Below are 24,257 nucleotides of genomic sequence, written 5' to 3'. Positions count from 1 at the left end.
AATTGCATTTTATGCCTTACTATACAATAAAAAATTTACTACATTGTATGCCTTAGTATAGTATGACGTTTTTATGACATTGTATGCCTTACTATACTATGAATTTTTCATGCCTTACTATACTATGACATTTATTTGCCTTTCTATACTATGATGTTTTATGACATTTTATGCCTTACTATACTATGACGTTTCAGTCAAGAAAGACTCATTTGCTTAATGAATAAGCTTTTATTGCCATGTGCAAAACAAGATAGGAAAAGTGAGATGTGAGAGCCTTTGGCGATTAGACCCCATCGTGCGGTCATTATGTGATAAGGGGGAGAGGCTATGCGAAGTATAGGAAAAAACCCCCAGGGAGCCAGACACTGCGTGGGCTTGAAGATAGGAGGACGAGAAGCTGGAGATCTGGATGTGATGAGGGTGATGATGAGCTCGGCCTGACAGGATATGAACATTGGAGGTGGATGAAGTGGAGGAAGTTGCAGCAATCCGCCTCAATTTGAAGACTGGAGGCGAAAGGGGTGGAGGAGGGTCACAACTACCGCACTGAAATGACAGCTGACAACACGAGAGAGGAGAACAGATTTTTAAAGTATGACAGGGACAACTTCATTGACTGGTTGAGATCGTGGTGAGATGTGATTGGTTGTCAAGCACCTGAAGTCAGCTGATTACAAGGAGTGGGGAGAGAGAGGGAGAATAGATAGTCTTCCTGATTGAATTCACAATAAGCTTCATTTTTGTGCCTTAATATAGTATGGCTTTTTAATGCCTTACAATACTATGACATTTTTATGCCTTACTATACTATGATGTTTTCATGACATTTTATGCCTTACTATACTATGACGTTTTTATGCCTTACTATAACATTTACATGACATTTTATGCCTTACTATATTATGATGTTTTTATGACTTTTCATTTGTTACTATACTATGTCTTTATGACATTTTATAGCTTTATATACTATGACGTTTTTATGCCCTACTATATCATGATGCTTTTATAACTTTTTATTTGTTACTATACTATGACATTCATGCCTTGCTATAGTATGACATTTTATGCCTTACTATACTATGACGTTTTTAATGCCTTGCTATACTATGATGTTTTTATGCCTTACTATACTATGACGTTTTTATGCCTTACTGTACTATACCTTACTATGTTTTTATGCCTTGCTATACTATGACTTTCTTAGGCCTTACTACAATATGACTTTTTTTCTGCCTTACCATTCCTGGATGTATATGTTTTTATGACATTTTATACCTTTCTATACTATGATGTCTTTATGTCTTACTATACTATGTGGTTTTTATGACTTTTTATCTTTGCTATACTATAACCTTTTATGCCTTACTATACTATGACATTTTTATGGCATTTTTATACCTTACTATACTATGACCTTTTAATGCCTGACTATACTTTGACTTTTTGTGCCTTACCATATTACGCTGTTTTTATGCCTAACTATAGTATGACTCTGCAGCATGTCTCTAATGCTGCTGCCCCAGCAGACTGCAACATAAAAAAGGACACTCAAGGCACCTGTGGGAGCTGCCCAGTTAGCACACCTGTTCTCGTGCTGCTGTTTAGCCCAGCAAAGTAAAAACAATTTTTTTAAAGAAAATGCAGTCGTCCATTTGTATTTTCATTTTCATATACTCATGGGCATTCTATAACATATTAAAATGAAAATTGAAAAACTATTGACAGTTCATTTTCAAAGACTTAACCTGCTCTACAGTGACAATATTCAAATACAACAAGCAAATAGCGGCCAGAGTCCATTGCATTTACATTTATATGTCACTACGCTCTTTTAGGGTCAACATGAAAATGACAGCAGACTGCAGCATAAAAAAGTACCACCACTGACTGATAAAACATGTGCAGCATTTCACTGCAAACGTCAAAGGTCCTGAGCTTACTGAGGAAAAAAAGCTGGCTCTGCCACTTCGGGTAGATGGCATCCATGTTCAGGGACCAGTCCAGTTTACTGTCCATGTGCATACCTAGGTTTTTATAAGTGTGCACCACCTCAATGTCCTTCCCTCTAATGCTGACTGGCTGAAGGGTGGGCCTAGACCTCCGAAAGTCAATGACCTTGGTCTTGGAGGTGTTCAGACAGAGGCAATTCTTGTTGTACCACTCACTGAAGGCCATTGTCAGATCCCTGTACTCCTCTTCCGGTCCATTCCTGATACACGCCACAATAGCTGTGTCATCAGAGTATTTCTGGATGTGGTAGGACTAAGAGTTGTATTTAAAGTCCACCATATACAGAGTGAACAGGAACAGAGCCAGAACAGTCCCCTGTGGACCCCCAGTGCTGTTCATCACTGTCCCTGAGACACAGTTAACTAGCCTGACGTACTGTGATCGTGTTGTCAGGTAATCCACAATATAGTGGATTATGTGTATATATCAAATTATGTCTATTTGAAAGTTGTAAATGTTAGGAAGATATTAACAAATGTTTTTCATTTATTTGTAAATTAATTGAATGTATTCACAGATCATTTTTTATTTGTGGAATTTCTTTGTGTATTTGCAAATCTGTTTTATATTTGCAAAATATTTTTGTGAATTTGCAAATTCAATTTTTGTATTTGTGGAAGGTGTTTTATATGTACAGATTACACATTTACGCATGGATTGTTGATCTGTTAACACAAATAATACTGAAACAAATCTACCTCCATATACTTCATTCATGGTTTCTTAATCACATGATGTGGTGTCTCTTGTGTGTTGTGAAATGCCTGTATTAGAAAGTCTACCTGAGTGTGACTGCTGGCTTGAGGAATAAGCTGTCATCATCTCCTCATGCTGTTTCTGAAGGGTCGCCTAGCTGGTCGAGCATGGTCTGAATGAGGGTCTGCAGCAGAGGTACCACACTGTCAGCAGAGGCCAGGCTGCCAGATGTGGGTATGTGGATGAGGGCTGCCCTCCCCTGCCCGTGATACAGTGAGCAGTAATAAGCAAAGTCACACAGGTACCTGAAAAAAAGACAGAAAGAATGATTTCATAGTTTTGAGTGTCTATCTACACACAGCAGAAGCAGATGCCCACCTGCCAGCATCTCTTGAATAAATGACATCCACCCCTGCTTCTTTGAACTGTTTGGAAACAGCCTTCATGTTAATGACCGAGCAGAGTTTCTCTGGTCCTCCTTCCATGCAGCAGTGATTTGCAGGACAGAAACCGCACACATCTTTGTCTCTGTATCCACTGTTCTTCCCCGTTTGCTCCAAAATTATGACACTGGATCCTCTGGCTATGCCCAGATGTACTGCAAACTGGGACACACACAAACACAAACGGTTAACACAAAATAAGCTATTAATACTGTCATCACCAGAGTGCATTTATGGGCTTTTGGGCATCTTCTGTAGTTTTTTTCTTTATTCTTTTTTTCTTTTTTCTTTTTTTTATAGCAATATAAGGGTTTTAACAAATGTTACAGTTTAGAAATAGGACAGGTTGTGGATATTTATGGTTTGGTTCTGGTGTTTTTGGACACAATACATTTAAATTAGGTTAATAAATAAATCTGTGAATTAAAGATCATTTTACTACTTATTTAAATGAATTAGTCTTTGAAACAGCATATAGACCTATATTTTGGGAAATAAAAAAGCACTATAATTGAACAGTAAAAGGGAATAATAAAATATTCTGAAGCAAAATTAATAGTTTGACAGTCTTGACAGTATTTAAAATCAAATGGCTACAGCCCTTGTCTTGACTTTAACACTATATTTTACCTTTGGGTTTAAAGTCTGCCAAATGTCAGCAATGATTTGTTGAGTCTTAATATAAGTCACTGGCACCTCCTTGATATGAACATCAATCCGCTCTCCCAGTCTGACCAGCTTCAGCCCCTATAATAATCCAAATATTCAGACATTTTGCTTTTGTTACAATGGACTTTCCGCATCGACCGGTGTTTTGTTCCTAAACATTACCTGGGCTGCTTTCCAGCTCGGGTTCACCAAGAACTGTCGAAAAGGTCCAAACCCTACAGAAGATTAGAAATCGCGCCTGAAAATAAATGCGGGTAGAGTGCATATGTTCATGGGAAAACGCTTGTTTTGTTTTGTTTTGTTTTTACCAGTGACGACCACAGCTTCGCTTCCACTCATGACGGGGTAAAGTTTACCCTGATTTCAGTGAGGACAGATGGTTGTTACACGTTTAATGTCAGGACACTGAAAAACAAGCTTAGATCTTGCAGCTCACTTTTTGTCCACTTGGAGGAGCTATTCCCCGGCAAATAAATATGGTAGCCCCGTGTGGAAGTGGTGCATTCAGGCGCCTGCGGTAAATTCGTTATCCAATTTAAAGGTCTTAAACATTTCGTCACAATCTAAGTGGCCTGATGATCAGATTGAACTGCCGTTTCATTTTCACGCCGTTCTTACCATCTATTCATATATTTACTCGATACTTATTATACTTGATTATTAAAATAACAATTTCTGAAAAAACATTGATGTTGGCAGGGATGTTGGTTGGGACAGGCGTGTTACTTTATTTAGTATCTCTATTAAAACAAAACGTGAATATAAATTAATATAAACACAGCATACAATATATTTAGATAACATTTCTGTTAAAATAGCAACTACATAAGACAATCAGTTTGGCTAGATCCATCATTTCACTGCAAGATATATTTTCATCACCTAGGTTTAATTTTTAGTTTAGTCTCACAGTTGTGTTTACCACATCTTTAGGTACTGAGATCTCTGAATTGTAATATTCAGACAGCACCTAAATGCAGCATAACATCTGCCAGGGACACGGGTGCGCTGGGACGATCCTGTGAGGCAGGACACGCCCTCCTCCTCCTGCACTTGTCAAAGGGCACTGATCGCAAATTACATCGCAGTTGGGCCCACAGACGCATTCGCATATGACACCGGCCAGCCTGTCTCCTAAATTAGCCTAATACCGAGTGGACAATCTTTAAACTGTCCTTTTTATTGTTAGATGCCACAATGTTGCCTTTCAAGAGAACTTTTGAGAACGAAAAACACCAGCTACAGGAGCTCAACAGCAGACTTTCCCAGTATCTCTCCAGGACGAAGCAGCTGGAGCAGGAAAATGCGCATCTGATCACTGAAATAAATAAACTCAGGCAAACGAAGACGGCGGAATGGGAGCCGAAGTACAAGGCTGAGATACGGGACATGAGGAGAATGGTGGGACAGCTGTCGTTGGAGAAGTCCCAGGCTGAGATGGAGAGGGAGAAGCTATGGCGGGAGTTGCAGATGGTCCAGTCTCTGTGCAGCGAGCAGACTGGTGTGTGCAGGGACATCAGTGGCGAGCTGAAGGGCTGCGAGAAGGAGCTTCACCACGCTCACAAGACCAACAGTGAACTCGAGCAGCGTTTATTTCAACTCGAGACCGAGTATAAATGCTTAGAGGATGCACACAGGCAAGAAATGGACCACTTCAGGCGTCAGGTGGAGGCCCGGGTGGTGCCCATCATCACGCAAACTTATCGAGGGCCTCCGGTGGCCTCCATGGAAGAGGTGCAAGAGTATGCCCGAGGTATGTCCGAAGGGTGGATTGAGACTTTTGAAATGTACCAGCGTAAAGTGGAAGAGATGGAGCAGTCGATTAAAGCGGACCAGGCGATGCTGAGTGAGCTGCAGAGGGAGAAGATGCTGTACGCCTCAGAGTTGGACAAATTACGCACAGAGGCGGAAAAACAAGGCCACATTCAGATGCGTCTTGAAGAACAGCTGATGCATATGCAGGAAAAATTCCGTGTGGACTTCGGTGAATATCAGGTGAGAGGACAAAGAGAGCCCATATTAATATTTCAAAAGACTCAAGTGAAGCCAGAGGCTATTCGATCTGTTTAGCTGTTCAGCATCTAAATACAAATTTTTAGAAAAAAACACAGAGTAATCCCCCGTTGATCCCACTGGGCGATGGGAGCGGCTACCCCCTGTTGTCCGTGCCACACCCACTGTCTTTAAAGGCACTGAGGAAGCTGCAGCTGTCAGCCCAAATAATTATTATATCATCACACATCTAGGCTGAAACTTAATACAGGAATAGCTATGATGTGGGACATCCTCTAACTAATCTCACTCTGTGCTAAAAGCAGTGGATGCTGGCTCTAAAATTAATGTAACTCTCCCTACCTCAACACATAATGACATTACCAGCGTTAAAGTGGTGTCTGACAAGTTTGTGTTCCCATAACTGTTGAAAGCGTGGATCTTGTGTGCAACATTTGACCTCAGTATAAAAGGATTGAATAGCTTCAGTAGCTGAACTACACACTACCTCCCCAGGACTTTGTTGCTGCTAGATTACACCAGCCACTTAAACCAATTAGCTGTCAGACTGACAAATCCTTATTAGCCTCCTAAAGATGGAGCTCCAAGCAGGTCAGCCAGTTACAAATGACCACACTGGCTCTACACTGTAGTGCTGCCTTCAGTATTGTAACAAAGGCACATTTCTCACAGTTTAAGCCCAGGTTAAAATTTTGAATTGAGCATGACGTTTGCTTTAGGATGTCAAATGTTATTGGAAAACAAATTTACGTAATTAACAACACTGCAGGCGGCAGTAAAATAAAAAAGTGGTTAGACACTCTATGGTTAACAAGGAAGCCAAATGATTGCAGTATTTTCAGTTAAACTGCCGGGATATACAAAAAAATTATAATACCCAATGGACAGACCATAGACTTGTAAAATTAAACTATGTGCGAAGTGAAAATGTCTTGTTTGTTTTTTTCTGTGCTTTTTTTTCTCTCCTCCAGATGATTATTGAGCAGCTGGAGCACGAGAGGAACAAGATGGCTGACACTATAGCAGAAAAGATGAGAGAACATCAGCACCTTCTCCAGGTTAAGATGGATCTGGGCATGGAGGTGGCTGCCTACAGGTGACGAGCTGATTCATTTTGTCAGTTGTCCAGTCAAAACAGACTTGAATCAATTATCGCCTTGGGTAGAATATGCCCAGCAGTCATTTTGATTTGTCTTAGGGAATAGCACAGGCATTATGAATGAGTTTTTAAAGGTACAGTACATCCTCTTTTTCCTGTGACATTTGCATGCTTTCAACAAGAGATTATTGTCCAGCTCCAACTGCCTCAAGTGCTCTTAGTTTGATTAGTTATTTCATCAAATGCATCGGAACAAATCACCAGCCTGCTTCTTGTTGGTCTTGGCAGTAAGTGTTCTGATCTGAACACTTGTGCCTCAGGCAGATAAATTGAAAAGTAGCAGCCCACATTTACTGTCTTATAAATACCGCACATCCTTGTTTATCAGAGTTGTTTAAAACTTTCTCTGTGGTTTGTCTTAAGTGTCTACGAAGCAAGACAAATTATATTTGGCATTTCATATCTTGTAATAACATGGCATGTCTTGTTTTCATGCGCCTAACATAGCCAGATCACACATGGTCACATACTAACAGACTATTTTTACTGAAAGAAGTTATTTATAAAGCAGTCAATAAACATACGGTATTTTCACATTCAAAGCTTATATCTAGTTGTTTTTTCTTCAGTTACTTGTTGTAACATCATAACATTATAAAATCTTACCTCATTTAACAGGACATCTAAACAGTCTACGGCATAACAGTTGTTAAGGTTGACCAACATTTTATTAATATTAAGCAAAGTCCAAGGAAGTTCTTTAGAAGACTGTCTAATCCAGTGTGTCTCTATATGGCAGATTCTCCACTGGCACATCTGGTTTGTTTTGAATTTTTGGAATAGGCAGAATGTTTGCTCAGAGACGTGTCAGTGGCATGTGTTTCTGTATATGTCACGAGTCAGCTTTTGCTTTGGGATTCACTGGGAAGTGTGGACAGCTCCGCATTGTAGCTGTTATTTTTAGGTCAGTCTTTCGAAAGACACTCTCGGGAGAGGTTGTTCCTTTTTGATGGACTTTGCTTTCCTTTTTGTATGTTTGATGAAGCATGGCCAAGGAGAGGTGAGCTGTCTAAGCAAGTGACTATAGGGTCCTTATTACATGACAGTGGCTTGTTATGTTTTCGATGATTACTACCCTATATGGCCAGGTCCTGGGTTCATACCGTCTTGTAAGCCTGTTGCGTTTAGTTTGAGCGAGTTGAGATGGCAGAGCTGAATGATGTACATCGTCTTTTGAGGTATTTATATTTGAATTTTATTTGTGAAACATAATTTGATTAAAATAGGGGAATAAGCAATTATTTATAATGACCTATTTGCTTTTGTCTAAGTATTTTGTTTCTTCTTTGTTCAGGGCTCTCCTGGAGGGTGAGAGAGTGGGTCTGCAAGATGCTCATAGGAGAGTGAATCAGCATCAAAGAGAAAGAATAATAGGTACTGTATTGAACTGTACTGAATACTGATCACAAGAGAACACTTTAAAACTAGAGTTAATATCTACCTGAATAAATGAAAATATGTTCAGAAATTAAGCTACACTAAACAATTCATTAGTTTGAAGCGTCAAGAGATTTGACTAAATAGGAAATGTCAACAAATCAAGTAATTATTTATGCTAATTATGTCTCTGCCTTAGATATCAAGATGCCAGCCAAACCCTACACACCAAGAGCTTCCATCTTAACCACCAGACAACATATGGACATCCGGTACACGCCGCCGACGTCAAGCCTGAGAAGATCTCCCGTGCCTCCCTCTGGGTCCATAAGTCCCTCCAGGGTCATTCCCATTTCAGTTGCAGGCAGAGCTCGTTATCAGAGTCCTGAATCCAGAAGGGACATGATTTCATTCGCCAAAGCTCGGGCTGCCACTTCTGCCCCTGCTACTACCACCGCCACAGCTGCTGCCAAAGATAAACAAACAGGCCACAGGGAAACCCACGTGAGTGAGGTTGTGCAGAAAACAACAGTAGAGGAGAAAACTGTGAAAATCAAACAGGCCTCTCAGGTAGAGAACAAAATCAGTCCCATCATGTCCTCCACTGCCGAGACCAAATCAGTGAGAGTGGTGTCACCGCCAATGATGAGCCTGAGCGCGAAAATGGAGACAGTAAGCAAAAAGCTACTGTCAGATGAAACAGAGGTAGATAATCTTTATGACAGTGAGTTCAAAGACAAAGGGAGAACAGAGTCTACGGTAGGGCCAAGTGAGAAGAAGATATTAGACTCTGTGTCTGTAGAGGAGATCATTGAGAAAGTGATGAAACCAGCAGGTTTGGAAGCAAAGGTTTGCTCATCAGGAGAATCCAAGGTCAGATATCATGTAGAGAAAACTCAGCAGGACGATGGCACGACTAAAACACAGATCGTGCTGGAGTCCAAAGTGGAGGAAGAGCTGGATATTTCTGAAGACTTTGCCCTGGATGAACTTCTGAGCCAAGGTGTGAAGAAGGTGTCACTGCAGGACATCAAGGACACAGCAACAGGAAGCATGATTAAGAATCTACTAAGTGACCTGCAGGGAGCAGAGAACCTGCAAAATAGGTCTGTCAATGTGGAAATCATTGAGGAACCGGTTGACTCTTTCAGTGATGAGGAGCTTGAGGTTGAACAGAAGTCCAGATCTACTTTTTATGAGCCCTCCTCAACATATTTCCAAATTGAGGAGCTAGAAAATGTCCCTCATGACGCTCATGTTCAGAGGAGTGATGATGATGCCATGAAATCTTCCATGACAGGCACAGATCATTCCAAGGGTAGATCTGTCCACGTTGAAGAGGTCTCTAGACAGAGTGAATCTTCATATTTCTCTCGTGAACAAGAGCCTCATGAGTATTATGTCTCAACACCAGATGATAATCTCTCTGAAGCCGAGGAGGGTGGTGCCATCACCTCATACGGCCATTATGGCGTTCTAGATGACCTGTCAGATGAGAGGTATTATCAAGATGAAAGTCTTCCACTGAAGAGCGTGATTGTAGAGGAAAGTGACGAATACAAGTTCATGGCAGATGATCACTCCTTTGTCAAAGAGAGCTTTCCAGATTGCATCCTTGAAGAAGAAGTTCGTGTCTCCCCAGTAGTGCAGGAATCTGTTCTCGAGTTCCTGAGAGAGGACTCTTTGGAGCCCAAAGAGCAGCTGAGAGGAGCTCTAGAAAAGCTACAAAGCTCAGTTTCAGGTCCCCTGAGGGAGGAATTGGCTTTCCTCTCAAAAGTGAGCAGTGAAAGTCCACAGAACGTGGCTGTCGATGTCAAAAAAGTGCAGCAGTCAAATGACAATGGAACCATGACTATAGTTGCCGAGCTAAATGTCTCTCAAACTCTGGAAGACTCTGGGCTGCTGGAGGCAGAAGATGATCTGTCTGAAGAGCAGATCATGGCAGCTCTCAGATCTTCTAACCTAGGGCTTGAGAAAACCTTCCAGGGCGGGGCAGGAGGAGGGTACAGCTTCAAAGTCACCAAAGAAGAGGCTGTTGCTCATGGTGAAGAGATCGAAGGCTTCACACACCTAAGAGAATCTGTGTCTGAAATCACTGAGAAACATATAAAACTTGGGCCTTCAGAGAAGTCCTTCACCTTCCAGATGGATGTACAGAGCAGCCATTCTGAGGCATCTCCAGAGCAAGAGCTGCAATCTCAAACCCCAGAGGCCCCAGTGAAGATTTCTCAAGAGAAAAAAGTTGCAACAATTTACCTTGAAAGCCCTACAGATGACTAAGGAAGAATTCAGTCAGAAATATTTTAAGACCCAGGGCTTGCCAGTGTATCCCTTGCTGAAGTGCACATACAGATGTTGTTTTGATGCAGCAGTTAATCATATATGGCATTAATGCTGATTGCAGACACAGTAATAATGACAGTTATAATGCTGTAATTTTTGCGGTAAAACATTATATATCTATTTGATTTTGGTATGCTGTTTTACTGTACCTAATAACAGTGTGTTAAAACTTGGTTTACCTAACTGCATTTCATGATTCAAGTTAAATTCTGTTATGTAGTTAAAATTACCAAATTAATACATATTTTATGGTATTCATTGCGGCAGCATTACTATTAAAAATACTCCATGCTAACTAATATGAGCAACCTTAAATTAGGATTATAACATATATAAATTGTAGCAATTTCTTATGGTAGTTAATACTGATGGAGTGTTGCGCAGTTATGTGTAATCCTTTTATAGATTGCAGTTTATCTTCAAACTGTTTTGTTTACTCTCTAGATTTCTCTATTTTTGTACTAACTTGTGCTGTTCAGCTTAAATAGCCTGTTCTGCAGTTTACAGCTCACCATCAATCCAACAAACACATCATAATGTTAAGTCTAAGTGGTCAAGATTTAGTGCAGACTAACATTTGACAGTTGGAGTAATGAGGTGCTGTGCACCGTTTGCAGACTGGACCTTATTCATTTTTCTTTTGTCTCGGGCACTGCTACCAAAGGGAATGATATTAGAAGCTTATATACTGCATCGTGGAACACAGTGGTTTATTTTAAGGAGTAGTCACTAGTGTGTACAGAATATAGTTAAGATTGTAGCTGACAGTATAGTAAGAGTGAAGAAAAAGATGGTAATTTGTCTCATGAAATTTTGCAAGTTTTGAATGCTGAAGTCAAGGTGTAGAGCAAGTAAATGTGGCACTTAAAAGTGGCTGATAACCCTAGCTCACAAAGTTAAGTATTGTCAGATTATTTAACTTTACTCACAACTAAATGGCACAGTACACATTTTGAATAATCAGAAAGAAGTACTGCCCAACCACATGTGGCATTACATTATCAATGTAATCAATGTGAGAAATGTTTGTAAAAAGTTTATCTTCACATGTGTCAATACCATTTTTAATTTCATTGGGGGATAATTTTGCTCTGAACATGTGATTCGAGATGGGAATTCAAAATGGTGCATTTTACCATTTAGAACTCCAAAGGAGGGTTGTTGTTGTTTGAAAAGCAAACAGTAAGATGACAGAACGAAAAGAGGTAGCAGAATCTGAATGAATTAAGGATGCAGCAATAGTGATGTTAAAGGAAATATATCCACATCTGGTTTTGATGTATGTCGTGTCTGAACCTTTTGCTTGTCCACATTTGTTGGTTATCACAGTGTTGGCTTGAGGAATTCACCTTTACTCTGACTTAAGAGTGTGTTCATGACCGTGACTATTTTTGGATCATCAGCTTAGTGGCATTGAGTGTTCACTAGGGTTTGTTGTGTTGTGTACTACTTACAGAGGCAGAAATAGTTCACTATGATTACAGCCTGGTTACATATTTTACACATTTTGTCTTATTGGCTATACTAATGAACACTTTGCAACCACTGAGCAGTGTCTTCACAGATTGGCTTTTTGGCACTATCATGTTGAAACAATGTGCAGAATTACAATGTTTAGTGTGAATGCCATGCTTTTATTAATATATTCATTGCTAGAAATCTACAAAATAAAACTTCTTAAAATATTTGTTGCTTTGAAGTGCCCAGATACAGCAGACTTCCATACATTTTCTCAGCTGCAAACTTTGTGCAAAAACACGCGTCACATATCAGTGCACTTAAAAAACAGAATCTTTGTTAGGTGTGTACACAGTGCAATCTGGATTCCATGTGCCATTTCATAGCATAAACAAATCTGTGTACATCAGCATACAGAAAATCTATTGATGTATAAAGAATGTTCAGTGAGTCAGTGTTAAATAAGTGTTAGTCACCATGGATAGCCCAACACCGTTGCTTTTATTGACATAATGATTTCTACTGAACAAATGACATCACTGCTTTGGTTGAAATTGGTTCCAGCCCTTACTTGGAAATTGATTCATATCTTAACACAATTAAAACCTATTGTGGGTATGTTTTCTGAGTGTGAGTTTTTCTTCAAAGATCATCATAAGCAGAGTAATTAGAAAGTTTCAGCAGTGTTGCCTGTATAATGTAATTTACAGAAAAACACAAATGTCAGAAGTTCTTGGTCCAAACCCTTAAAGTTACTGAAGTGACAAAATTAAAAAAAAAAAAAAAAAAAAAAAAAAAAAAAAACATTTCAAGAGTCAGACATGGAATTTCCATCATTGCCACTTGAAGGTGCAACTGAAAATGTATGACGTTTTATTTTTCTTCTACCTTGTCTCTGTAGCCTCTCAGCCACTGCCGGTGCCCTGCAGAACATACAGTACTTGGTTACATCACTGAAATGTGGGCTGAATTGTTACATAAATCTGTTTTCTGTTTTTTTCAAATCAAATGTCAAATTCATTCTAACATTTAGTAAAACCTGTCAATTGGCAATTTATCACCAGGAAAATCAAATCACTTGATATAAGATACTGGCAAATATAAGTCTAAGTTCTGCAGATTTACCGAGCCAGCATGTCCACAGCTTTTTGTGTAGCTTTTGTCTTCTTGTGCTGAGGCCCATACATCCAATTCTGGATTTCCAGGCACTAAAATTAAAAATAAAAATAATGGCAGTGAGTGGTTGGTGGAAGATGAGAGGTGCAACTCATACTCAGAGGGGAATAAACACTTCCTAGCAACATGTGAATGCACTAAACATCCCAAAATAACCACTGTAGCAGTCCAAGGTTTAGATAACACCTGTGCTGACCACTCTGAGTGTCAGGTCAACAAGGGGGATCTGCTAGATTTATTACAAGGACTCTAAACCAGCAACCAAGGAATCTGAAGTGGTTAACTCAACAAATTCAAGACGCAGCTGAGTTGTTTTCAACTTTACATTTAGTTTGGTCCAATCAAATGAGAGGAATGAGCAATCACTACGTAGCTCTATGACATCAGAAAATGTTACATAATTTAACAAAAAACAGAAAAGTCTAAACTTTTAACTACAAACACATGTATATGATTACAGAGTTCCCATGGTGACACAACAGACATGATACAAACCTGCCTGTGATTTCTGCAATCATCATAAATAACAAGATGTAAAGAGTACAATGTGAGAACTTTGTTAAATCAGGGACAGAGGGAGCGAAGTTTCCCTCCTCACCAGGGAAAGTAAAACACCCGGTAATCTGGAACATATCCATCTGGTCTCATGGATGTTTTCACTGTTGCTAAGGTTGATGTAATGGAAGGTGTTTTTTTCAGGAGCACTACAGAGGAAGGAGGAAATGTGAAGTGGGAGTCTGTGTGTGTGTGTGTGTGTCATTGTTCTCGATGTTTGTTTTGAGGGGTTTTTACTGCATGAGCCAGTTTTCCTTTGGAAAAAAAAAAAGTTACTCAGTTGCTGAGCAGATGGTGTCATGATGACAGGAAAAAAAATGACTTGACAGGTCTGCTCTGTGTCAGGGTACTTCAGAAAGGTTACTACTCGGATGTGGTGTAGAGAGAGTGAGCCCTGATGTTCCCTGTCATATTTGGACCCCTCTGCACTTACATGCCATAACAAAACAACATAGCAACCAGCCTTCTTCACTTACAGGCATGTCATTACTAGTATGAAGAAATCCCCCTTTACTGGTGTATTTTAGTATGTTTGATGGGTGGCAGAAGTGAGCTCATAGGGCAAACATGTGCAGTCATACTGTATGTGAAAAACAAAAACACTCTCATTTGAAAATCAAGTAAAATAGTAATAGCTATAGAGGAGGAACTGAAAAGCTGCTGTTTATTCAATGCATGTGCGCTGAAAGACACAAGAATGTCACTTTTGTTTCAAAGGACATAATGGCATGCCACGCTAATTGGGGTCAATGTCCCTTTAATTGACAGTACTTGGCAAACTGCCATTCTCGTTCCAAAGTTGTGTTGCCCATCTGTCAGTCTCCATCCTGACTGAGGAAACACAAAGTCACTCTGTGTGATATTTTACACCAGGGAGGGTGGCTCTCCACCTTGCACCCTTCCAAGATTAGCATGCGACTCTGATAACGCTGTGCTTTAGAGAGATGTCGGAAATAGCTCATCTCAATATGACAGAGACTCTTTGTGTGTATTTTGAACAAGCCTCCGACCCTCTCACTGGTGTAGGTGGCCACACCCGCTGACTCTTGGCCTTTTATTAAACCCTCCGGAATAGTTTGGCAGGGGACAACATCATGTTCGATGACAGTAACTACTACTCGGATTTCTAATATACATTTGCAAGTGATAACCTGTAACAATACTTGTGCTGTTTGTGTTGTGTTGTGTAACATGTGATTACCTTTGTCATAGTCCTGTGGGCCTGTATCATCCTGCCCTCAGTCATCTCCACACTTCCTATCAGCTGAAGGGTGTCTGCTACCTCAGCACTCAGGTCACCAAATGTAGATCTCTTCAAAATAAGTGATGCTCTCTGAATCTCCACACATCTCTGCAATGGTACATTACAAATAGGTAAGTCATCGCTTACTATCAGTAGAAAGAGCCACACCCTGTTTAGCAGGTGGAATCAACCCCTTGACAGTTACTAACTCTGAGGGGCTGTTTCCATGGTGCTGCTCTCTGAAGGAAAAAATGTGCTGATAATAAAAGCTGCTGTGGATGTCAAAATTGCAGTAACAAAATATATGAGGTGTGTCTGAAGGAAATTGGCATTGTCTGACTGATATGACAGATATGTGTGTGTGTGTGTGTGTGTGTGTGTGTGTGTGTGTGTGTGTGTGTGTGTGTGTGTAACCTCTTGCTGGCCATTGAGGAGGAGGAAACGACAGAAATCATCCTGGGCAGTGAGGAAGGCTGGATCCTGTGGACCTACAGAGTTCTTATATGCCCTAAGACTCTGCTCAAAGTATTGATCTGCAGAGTCTACACCAGCATGAGAAAAAATACACAATGATGAGCCTTTACTATTTAAATTATAGCATTAATTGACAGAATTACTGATTCTGAAAATGTACACTGCAACAGAATCACTACAATACATTTTTCTACACCAATCCTTCCAATATCCTTAGTTTCCAGATGTTATGCTTTACACAGATACCGTGGATCAGACATTTGCCTTGAGTATGTTGACATGAGTGAATCATACCGACATGGCTGAACTTGGACATGTAAGTCTATTACAACAAGGCTATTATAAGTCTGGTTTCCATAACGCCATCTTGAGGAATTTGACATATAGGAAGACAATGGGAGATTTTAGTCCTAATTAACCCCTTATGCCTATTGCTCAGGCCTGTGTCTGTGAATACTCACCATTGTGATGGGGTTCTGCTGCAGCAGAGAGGATGAGGGCCAGGCTGTGGGAGATCTGAGCCCCCTCGAGCTCCTCCGGGCTGTGGCTCATAGAAATGGCATGAGCCTAGCAGAAACACCCACATGAAATAAGACAGATCACATATCAGCAAATACGGGGTGTGGGAACATTACCTAACAACACAGTTTGGGAGCGTATCAAGAAGCCCTCATGTGGTTATATATGTTGTGCTTTAGAGTTGTGTGTGATGTGGAAGTGATATGCCACTTGCCTTGGAGAGATGCTCTATGGCTCGGTCCAAATGACCTCTGTCCTGTTCAATGGCGGCCATGTCCCTATAGACGGAGCAGGTCTTCTCTGACTTATCACAGTCCTTCAGCAGCTGCAGAGACCTCTCACACTGGCTTAAAGCTTTGTCTGGCCTGCTCTGTCTCTTATAGATCCTATACAGCAGAAAGGACACACAAATAGGCAGAGACTGAAAGACAAACATAAAGACAGTGACCAGTCTGGTCTGCTGTACAAGGCAGCAGGGTATAGCAATACACTGAAACCATTACATCTACAGTGCATGTATAGTAGCTGACCCTGCTAATTAGAAATAACAAAATTAGGATATTATTTTAATACATTATGTGTAATAACACACTCGATTCAGTGTATTGTTAATATATACCCACAAACCTGTTACTTCATGACTATGAACCTGTAACTGTTTGGTCTCTAACCGAACCCTGGTCCTACAGAAAGGTGAATGCTTTTGGCTGATGGCTGCTGCTGAGGCCTAATGCAGTGCAGACTATAATAGGGAAAGCTTGCACATTGCCCTTTATAACTGTTTTTGTTGCATCCTTTGACAAGTAACTGTCTCCCACTCTCTCATTACGGTTGCACTGTCCCCTCACTTTAAATACTGCACACCAGTATCCGACAAATATTAGACAAATGTCTAAAATAGGGGATGCCCTCGCAATCTCAGGAAACCACAAACGCAAAACTGAACACTGAAGCATGGTCCCTGATGAGAGAAGCTGAGAGCTCTACTTCTATAACACATTTGTCACCCATCTGTATATGTGCTGTTGCAACAAAGGTTTTTAAGCTTCAGGTGTTTTGCTGATGCGTATAACAGCATGCATGCACAGTGGTTGCTGTTTTAAAAGACAGCCACTTCCTGCCAAGCCCAACTGCATGCAGTATGCACTACAGCAGTATGGACTACAGAGCAAGTGCTTTGGCAAGTGGAAAGAGAGGATGAGATAATAGCTGCATTAACCACTGCAAGGACACTGGATCCATCAGGCTACTCTGCTAACAGCTTCAAACCATCTAATGGACTCTAAATTTAATTCAGGTCTTCAGTCAAGGGGGGTGGCCTTTCTCAGAGGGCACAAAACTCAGTACTATTCGATCTCTAGCTAGCTTGCTGTCATACAGCAGTATAGGAAACACCTTTTCACAAATTATCTTCCCACATCCACACTGTACACACTATTAACTGTGTATAGTAGTTATCTGAATGACGGTTCATTTACCTACAAAATGCACATGGAAGTAAACTGTAGGAGCATGGCTTTTGATTTGTTTTTATCCAAGGTGCCCTCCGGTATCAGAAGTACATACAGCAGTGTGTCTACCAAAGGTCTAAGCTTGACAGTGTTATGTCATGCTCACATCCCTAGACAGCATGGATTTGGGTATTCCTGGCTCAGTGGTTAAATGCCAGCAGCACAGGTTACAATAACAGCGTAGAGGCTCATTTCTTTGGATTTTCCCATGAATCCAAGATTATCCTAACATGCCATGATGGATAGGAGGAGTGCCCTGCCCATAAGTGTTCACGAGGCAGTCACTTAAGTCCTTTTAGGGCAGCAGAGCTGAAGCAGAGCTACATTGCATTCCAACATGGCTTGAGTCCTGCCATTCTGCCTGCATGGCCAGACAGAGACAATGCTTCTCTATCCTCTCATTCACTCTGCATCCTTATGCGCTTCCTGGCAGAACGGTAATATGCCACATCCCACTGAAATCTACTAAGACTCCACAGGGCAGGGAATTAATATAATTAAGGATTTGTAGATGTGTTGCCAAGCAAGCCACACAACCCTCTTTTGTAAACGTTTCCAGAACGTGGTTGACGTAAGTTTGCTCTGGGCTTTCACTTGGAAAAATGATACAGTAAAGCCAACTCAAAGTAAAAACAGAGGGACAAAAAACACAACAGTCTGCTTCAGCAAATCTGTGTGGTGTTTTAAACTGACGGCCCTCTGCCTGATGAGTCTTTTTATTGTGTGCCTCAGGCAGATTTGGGCAAAAGACTATGTAGCAGAATCCTAAATCACCTCTGTGGTTGTGGGTAGTGACGCTTAATCATGGCCATCTACAACTATATCCCTGCCGCTTTAACTTCAGTCATCTAATCGGAGACAATTTATACATCTGGATTAAGAGGCAATTGATTTTAACTAACTTTTTTTAAAATGATACCCAGCAGACTGTGGACCCTGAGCATCAGAATGATACTGACTTTAAGCATAGCTACTGTATGCTTTGTACATATTCAACAGGGTGACTGATTACTGCAACAGCAGAAACTCTGGAAACAATATGCACAAAGCTAGCAAGCAACAAGTGCATTTCAATCAATATGATGCATACACATTCAAATAAAGTTCAGGGTGGAGAAAATATGGAAGAATTTATGTGACTTTATTATTCAACTAGAGGGAATTTATGAAATACATGCTCAAAATGTTTGATTAAATAAAATGTCGACTTGAACGTAGATTTATGCCAGCAGTTATAAAGACGTAAAGAAAATAAGTTATTTTAGCAGGCATGGCCAAGTCTGACAACACAATCATATGCACATGATGAATTTAAACCTAACAAATTTTGCCATTTGGCTGATCATAGGTGGACACCTTGAGTGTGAATCTGAAACTGAGCAGAATATTTGGACCGGGATCTATAAGGGAGTTGAGCTTACATTATTGTTTCAGGCTTTGGTGGGAACATTCCCCTCCATCACAACAGTGTTGACTGACAGAGCTTTAGAAGCATGCCAAATTCTTAGTCATCACCTAACAAAAGAGATTTAGCAAGCTTACACACCAGCCAGAGTCTGCACATTTTTTCAATTACACACATCATGTCAACAAACTCTGACTCTCTGAAATAGGCTAAGATGGCATCATTTACAAATTCCGATGAGTGTAGATCACCTCAGCTGCTGATAAGGCCTATTTACAGTTAATGCTGCAGGAGTATTGTCTTTGGTCTTTACCTCGCAAAAGGATTTTTACAATGTCGGTTCCTTCTGTCTGAGATTCAAAAACTTACGACAACATGTAGAATGGCAACCCTGTTGAAACACTCTTTCCTTACATAATGATGTACAATTTGTTTTCCCTCTCTAGAACTAATAAAAATGCATTTTAAATAACTGATCATAATTCTGATAGATACATATTAAATGATAGCATTAACTATTTACAGAGTCGAACCTCTCACTTACAAAAATTAACAGGGTCAAAATAAACAGAGATATTAGTGGACTGATCACAATCCAGGTAAGACTATACTTTATATTTCCTGGTTGTGCTTCTAATTTCACCAACAGAAATCTAAGCTACGATAAGAGGCTGCTATTTTTATGTTACCACACAGTTTACCAAAGAGGCTATCAGTCTCTGCTGCACTCGATGTCTGTGCTTGGTGCCTCCACCATGACCCACTAATTCTTTAATCTTTTCGAAAGCATATAGTTCAACCCTTGGGACCTCTGCTGTCACTACAGTCATTAAGTTACTAATACATATTAATGGTATAAACAAATCAATAATATGGAAATGGTACTCTGTGTAGAGTAAACAAACCAGCTGACATTTAACTGAGAAATTTATAATGTCTGAAGGAGTCAGTCAGAATGTAAAGACAATATCTAAGTATGGTATAAATCAAGGGAGGACACTGATTAGGGAGGGAGTCAAAGCTAAACAGAAAAAAGAAAAGAAAAAAAGCAGAGATCTTACAGAGAAAAGGGTGAAATGCTTTTGAATAGGAGATATGTTTCCCTCCCATCTGTGCCCCTGCTTGAGCAGTGACTGTGTGAGAGGACAAGCAGAAATCCCCGGCCAGCAGGTCTGTAAGCATCGTTACAAAACACCCACACAGACTGCTGAGTAGACTGGACAATGACAGGGGAAAATCCTGATTTGTTAAGGTGTTGTTTCCAAGAGAACATGAAATAGTTGCATTTTTACTAGCGTCACTAAGTCAGCAAAAATGCCCTCCACTCCAAAAAACTACATGAAAGGTTGATTTTATACAAATTTGCCGGACTCTATCGCCATCTTGTGGCCAAACATAAACGTGATCTCACAGGTGCAGTTGGTGAAATAGGGAGAGTTTAATAAAAATAAATACTGTTTATGTATAATAACAATTACTGAGAATGTAAAATGCTCCAGGGTATACTCTGAATCCCCACTGGAAAGACCTGACCTGTCACCTTTCAATTGAGAATGGTGCCAAGTTGTTTGGCTCAGCTTGAACATGATACAAGAGTCACAGGAAATAAATAGAGCAAATCATCTGATCACCGGACAGCACTGCTACAAACTGAGCGGCAGCTGCTATCACACACCACAGGCTACAAATGCTGCATTATAGCCTCTTATCTGCCGTATATTTACTTGGTGAATTTACTATTTTAACTACTAGAATTAAAAAAAAATGTTTTCACTACTGAACCTGCATAGGCCAGTGGAGATTTCCAGCTCAGTCTTTATCATCTCCTCCTGGTTGATGGCAACATGTTGAGGAAGCTCCTTAAGAACATGTTCTGCCTCCAGAAAAGACGATTCTGCCTCCTCAAGAGTGGAAAAGAGTCAAGGACATTTTCACCTTGGTGTTTTGAGTTGATTTTCTGTTCAGTCCCATTCATTATTGTCAAACATATCATGGAAAGGATATTTGGCTGTAAGCAGTGAAGCACCTCCCTGTGTGAGGTGTACGCTCAGGAGACATGTTAGAAATTCATGCTTTTCACCTCTGCCGGAGGAGATGGAGGAGCAGACAGACAGCAGCTCTCTGGCCTGGGCAGAGTGCTCCTGGGCCTGCAGTCCCCAGCCTGAAGGAACAAATCAATCATCAATTTTTTTTGATTGTCTTGGATTAAAAAAGAGGTAAAATAATAGGTGTGTGAATTGTAGATGGATCCCTCAAAGATTGTCATATGGCTTGTGTGCCTGTTTTAAGTGGTCCGTGCTGACCAATTGTAAAATCTGTCGTTAAAATCTACTCACAGTATTATCTTTCTAAAATTACCTTTGAGCTGGAAATATGCTTTTGCCAGTCTGACATGGGCCTGGGCTAGTTTCAGATGTCCGTCCCCATATACCAGCCTAGTCAGAGCCACACAACGTACCAGGTCCTGGATGCAAGCATCACACTGCTCAAATACAGTAAATGTCAGTATCACATCTCTTGATAGCTCACTCCACCATTTATCAAAAGCCATACCAATAGTACAAACCCTTTCTAAGCTAATTTCAATACTACAGTACATGAGAGCACAGCTAAAATGAATTCATTCATTAGCCAACCAACAGAAAACGGATTGACCTCAAATGTGATAATCAATTAACTCTTTAAGTCATTTATCAAGCAAAAATACATTTACTGGTTCTAGTTTCTTATCTAGTTTCTTTCTCTCTCTTCGATATATTGTTTTACTGCATTGTAAACTGAGTATATTTGGGTTTTGGCCCATTGGTCAGACAAAGCTATTTGAAGAAATTAGTTTTGATAATCCAGGATCAGATTTTTGGAGTATCCCAGTTATTTTTTTTGCACAGGTAAACATTTATACAGCCTTATCCTGGTTTTGAGAAACTCTTATAGAAACCATTGGGAATGTAAACACCTTATCTAGGCTTCTGATCGTCCTCTGATAGTAAATAAGTGGCTGTGATGTTGACAAATTGAGACACACCTGCACACAGATGATCAGAAAACTTAATGGTGCTATAATCATGTGCATATAAAGGAATCTGAATGATCAGGTTTCCTGTGTTATATGTAATGTCAGCATGAGTGCACTCAAAACTAGAATAAGACTCAAAAACAGGAAACTAATGTGCGTGTAAACAGTGATTATTATTATTGACACCCTTAGGTGTGTGCATATGATTCATGCAAGACCAAAGTCTACAGGGCATGTTGTTTTCTGAACAGACAACAAACTCCTAACAATGAATACCATATCAATTTGTCACAGCAGCTTACACTAAACCCACCTCTTGGTTGTCTTCGTGGGCCTGAGCTCGGCCGTCAAAGTGTTTGAGCTTTTCCTCTGGAAGCATCATCATAAAATCCCTCTTAGAATATCCTGTTTTTGAGGGACTCAGCACATTGGAACCACAGGGAGGGGATGCATCCACACCCCTGTCAGTGCTTCCCATGCTTTCAGGGGACCTGGTTACAAGTTTGGTCAAACAAGGAAACATCTTTGAAAAAGGAAGTCACACATTTAAGGAAAACACGTTTTAGTATTTGAAATACTAGAGGGCTTTTTGGAAACTGAACCTACAGAGTACACTTTAAGGACTTACTTAACAATTTCCTGTTTTATTTTCTGTCCAGTGGATAAGCACCACTAAGACCTACTTTGACTGGAGTGCAAATTCACAGGTTAAACTAACATGTTAGTGTGAAGATAAATTCACTTACTCAGTCAGAGACTCGGAGGAACTGGGTCGTGTTTTTGCCATTGTGTGACCATCATCAAACAGTCACTGTAAAAGGTATACATAGACTATATGAAAGAGATATATGATTGCATACTGCTAATGGACCGAACCATCATCAGTCTGTTATTTAACGCTACGTTTGTGTTTCCTTGGTTACACTGCGCGTAACCCACTAGCGTAGGTAGCCTGACTAACTGCTGCTGCTTTCATTTGGACAATGGGCTTAACGTAACCGAAACACTACCTTACGTGACACATTATGATATGTAAAATTCACCTCTACAAACATCATTAACGGCAGCTACCCTCATCAAGCCATACGGACCACCGTGCTGGAGAATCCATCGCTGGCGAAGCTGTTTTGTAGCACAGGCACATAGTGTAAAGGAAGTGGGATGCATTCAAGAACCACGATGTGTTCTTAGGAAACACACTGTCTTTAGTCTGTTGACGAGTGATCAATTGTTTTCATGTATGTGACAAATAATTATGTCAACAGATGTACTAATAATGAGAAATAAATCCAATGAAGCAGAAAATACGACCCATGTTTAATAGGCTGTTTAATGTTTAAAATGTACAGCAATCTGGGCCAAATTCAGTATGGATCAGAAAGTATCTCGTCTTAAAAGAATCTTCATCCGGCCCGGGGTCTGTGCTGTGCCAATAGACACCAGCCCAGGTCCGTTATATGGATTTGACCCAGATTTTATCATTTATCACTATATGGACAAACCAATCAATCAGAACAAGCCTACCAACCAACCAATCAAAGTGCGGCTACAAATTAACCAATCAGAATAAGGCTACAAACCGTCACCATGACCTTAACCATTGACTTTAACTACCAGAATCTAATCAGTTCGTTCTTGAGTCCAGAGTAATGTTTGTGCCAAATTTGAAGAAATTCCCTCACACAGTTACTGAAATATTGTGTTCATGAGAATGGGACAGACGGATGGACGGACAACCCAAAAATATAAAAACCTGCCTGATGCAGGCCGCAAGCCTGCAAATGGATCCTTTCGGGCCAGGTTGCCGGTGAAGGTGGGCGTGCACCCTCTCATACACATTGGGTTTTTTTTGTGGCTCCAAAAAACAAGATGGCGATATCCAATATGCCAAATTCGATGCTTCAAAACATAATACATCATGCTTCAAAACTGCAGTTCACAAACTAATGGGTGACATCACGTTGAGTTGCCACTTGCATATAACTCAAGATTTAATATGTTAATTACGATACCATTTAACACAAATTATAGGATAAAACTATGAAGTAATTACATTTTATATCCAAACCGCCAAAGGTCAATGTGACATAAGGTTCGGCAAAAACACTTCTGGTCAATTTTCAACTCTAACTCAGAAAGAGAGGGGGAGATTGTGACCATAGACCCTAGACCACATTTCCTGCA

The 24,257-nt window shown here is 40.3% G+C and overlaps 2 protein-coding genes across 6 annotated transcripts; one reads left to right on the top strand and one right to left on the bottom strand.

Annotated features, from left to right (window-relative positions):
- Positions 1-242: 242 nt before the first annotated feature.
- On the bottom strand, positions 243-23,200 carry LOC111228408 (tetratricopeptide repeat protein 23-like). 5 transcript variants are annotated; one of them, XM_022754263.1, is made up of 15 exons: positions 23,145-23,191; positions 22,820-22,884; positions 22,387-22,564; positions 21,416-21,539; positions 21,062-21,218; positions 20,840-20,965; positions 16,356-16,527; positions 16,084-16,189; positions 15,563-15,690; positions 15,107-15,256; positions 13,300-13,382; positions 13,063-13,097; positions 3,091-3,317; positions 2,799-3,017; positions 243-561 (listed from the first exon to the last, which is right to left on the bottom strand). In XM_022754263.1, the coding sequence occupies exons 2-13, from the start codon at positions 22,858-22,860 to the stop codon at positions 3,160-3,162; spliced, it is 1,458 nt and encodes a 485-aa protein (XP_022609984.1). In that variant the 5' UTR covers positions 22,861-22,884; positions 23,145-23,191; the 3' UTR covers positions 243-561; positions 2,799-3,017; positions 3,091-3,159. The 5 variants fall into 5 exon arrangements, with proteins under 5 accessions (XP_022609984.1, XP_022609985.1, XP_022609986.1 ...); XM_022754264.1 differs by having other exon boundaries at positions 21,416-21,521; positions 22,820-23,200; XM_022754265.1 differs by lacking the exon at positions 22,820-22,884 and having other exon boundaries at positions 23,117-23,199.
- LOC111228407 (synemin-like) lies at positions 4,922-12,792 on the top strand. Its single transcript, XM_022754262.1, has 4 exons — positions 4,922-5,819; positions 6,809-6,933; positions 8,291-8,370; positions 8,573-12,792. Exons 1-4 carry the CDS (start codon positions 5,022-5,024, stop codon positions 10,651-10,653), a joined length of 3,084 nt encoding a protein of 1,027 aa, XP_022609983.1. The 5' UTR covers positions 4,922-5,021; the 3' UTR covers positions 10,654-12,792.
- Positions 23,201-24,257: the final 1,057 nt, after the last annotated feature.

This window comes from Seriola dumerili, unplaced genomic scaffold (assembly GCF_002260705.1).
Source record: "Seriola dumerili isolate Sdu_G_001 unplaced genomic scaffold, Sdu_1.0 BDQW01000219.1, whole genome shotgun sequence".
Lineage (NCBI taxonomy): Eukaryota > Metazoa > Chordata > Actinopteri > Carangiformes > Carangidae > Seriola > Seriola dumerili.
Note: the sequence above shows the minus strand (reverse complement) of the source record. Positions and strands in the feature narration are given on the sequence as shown.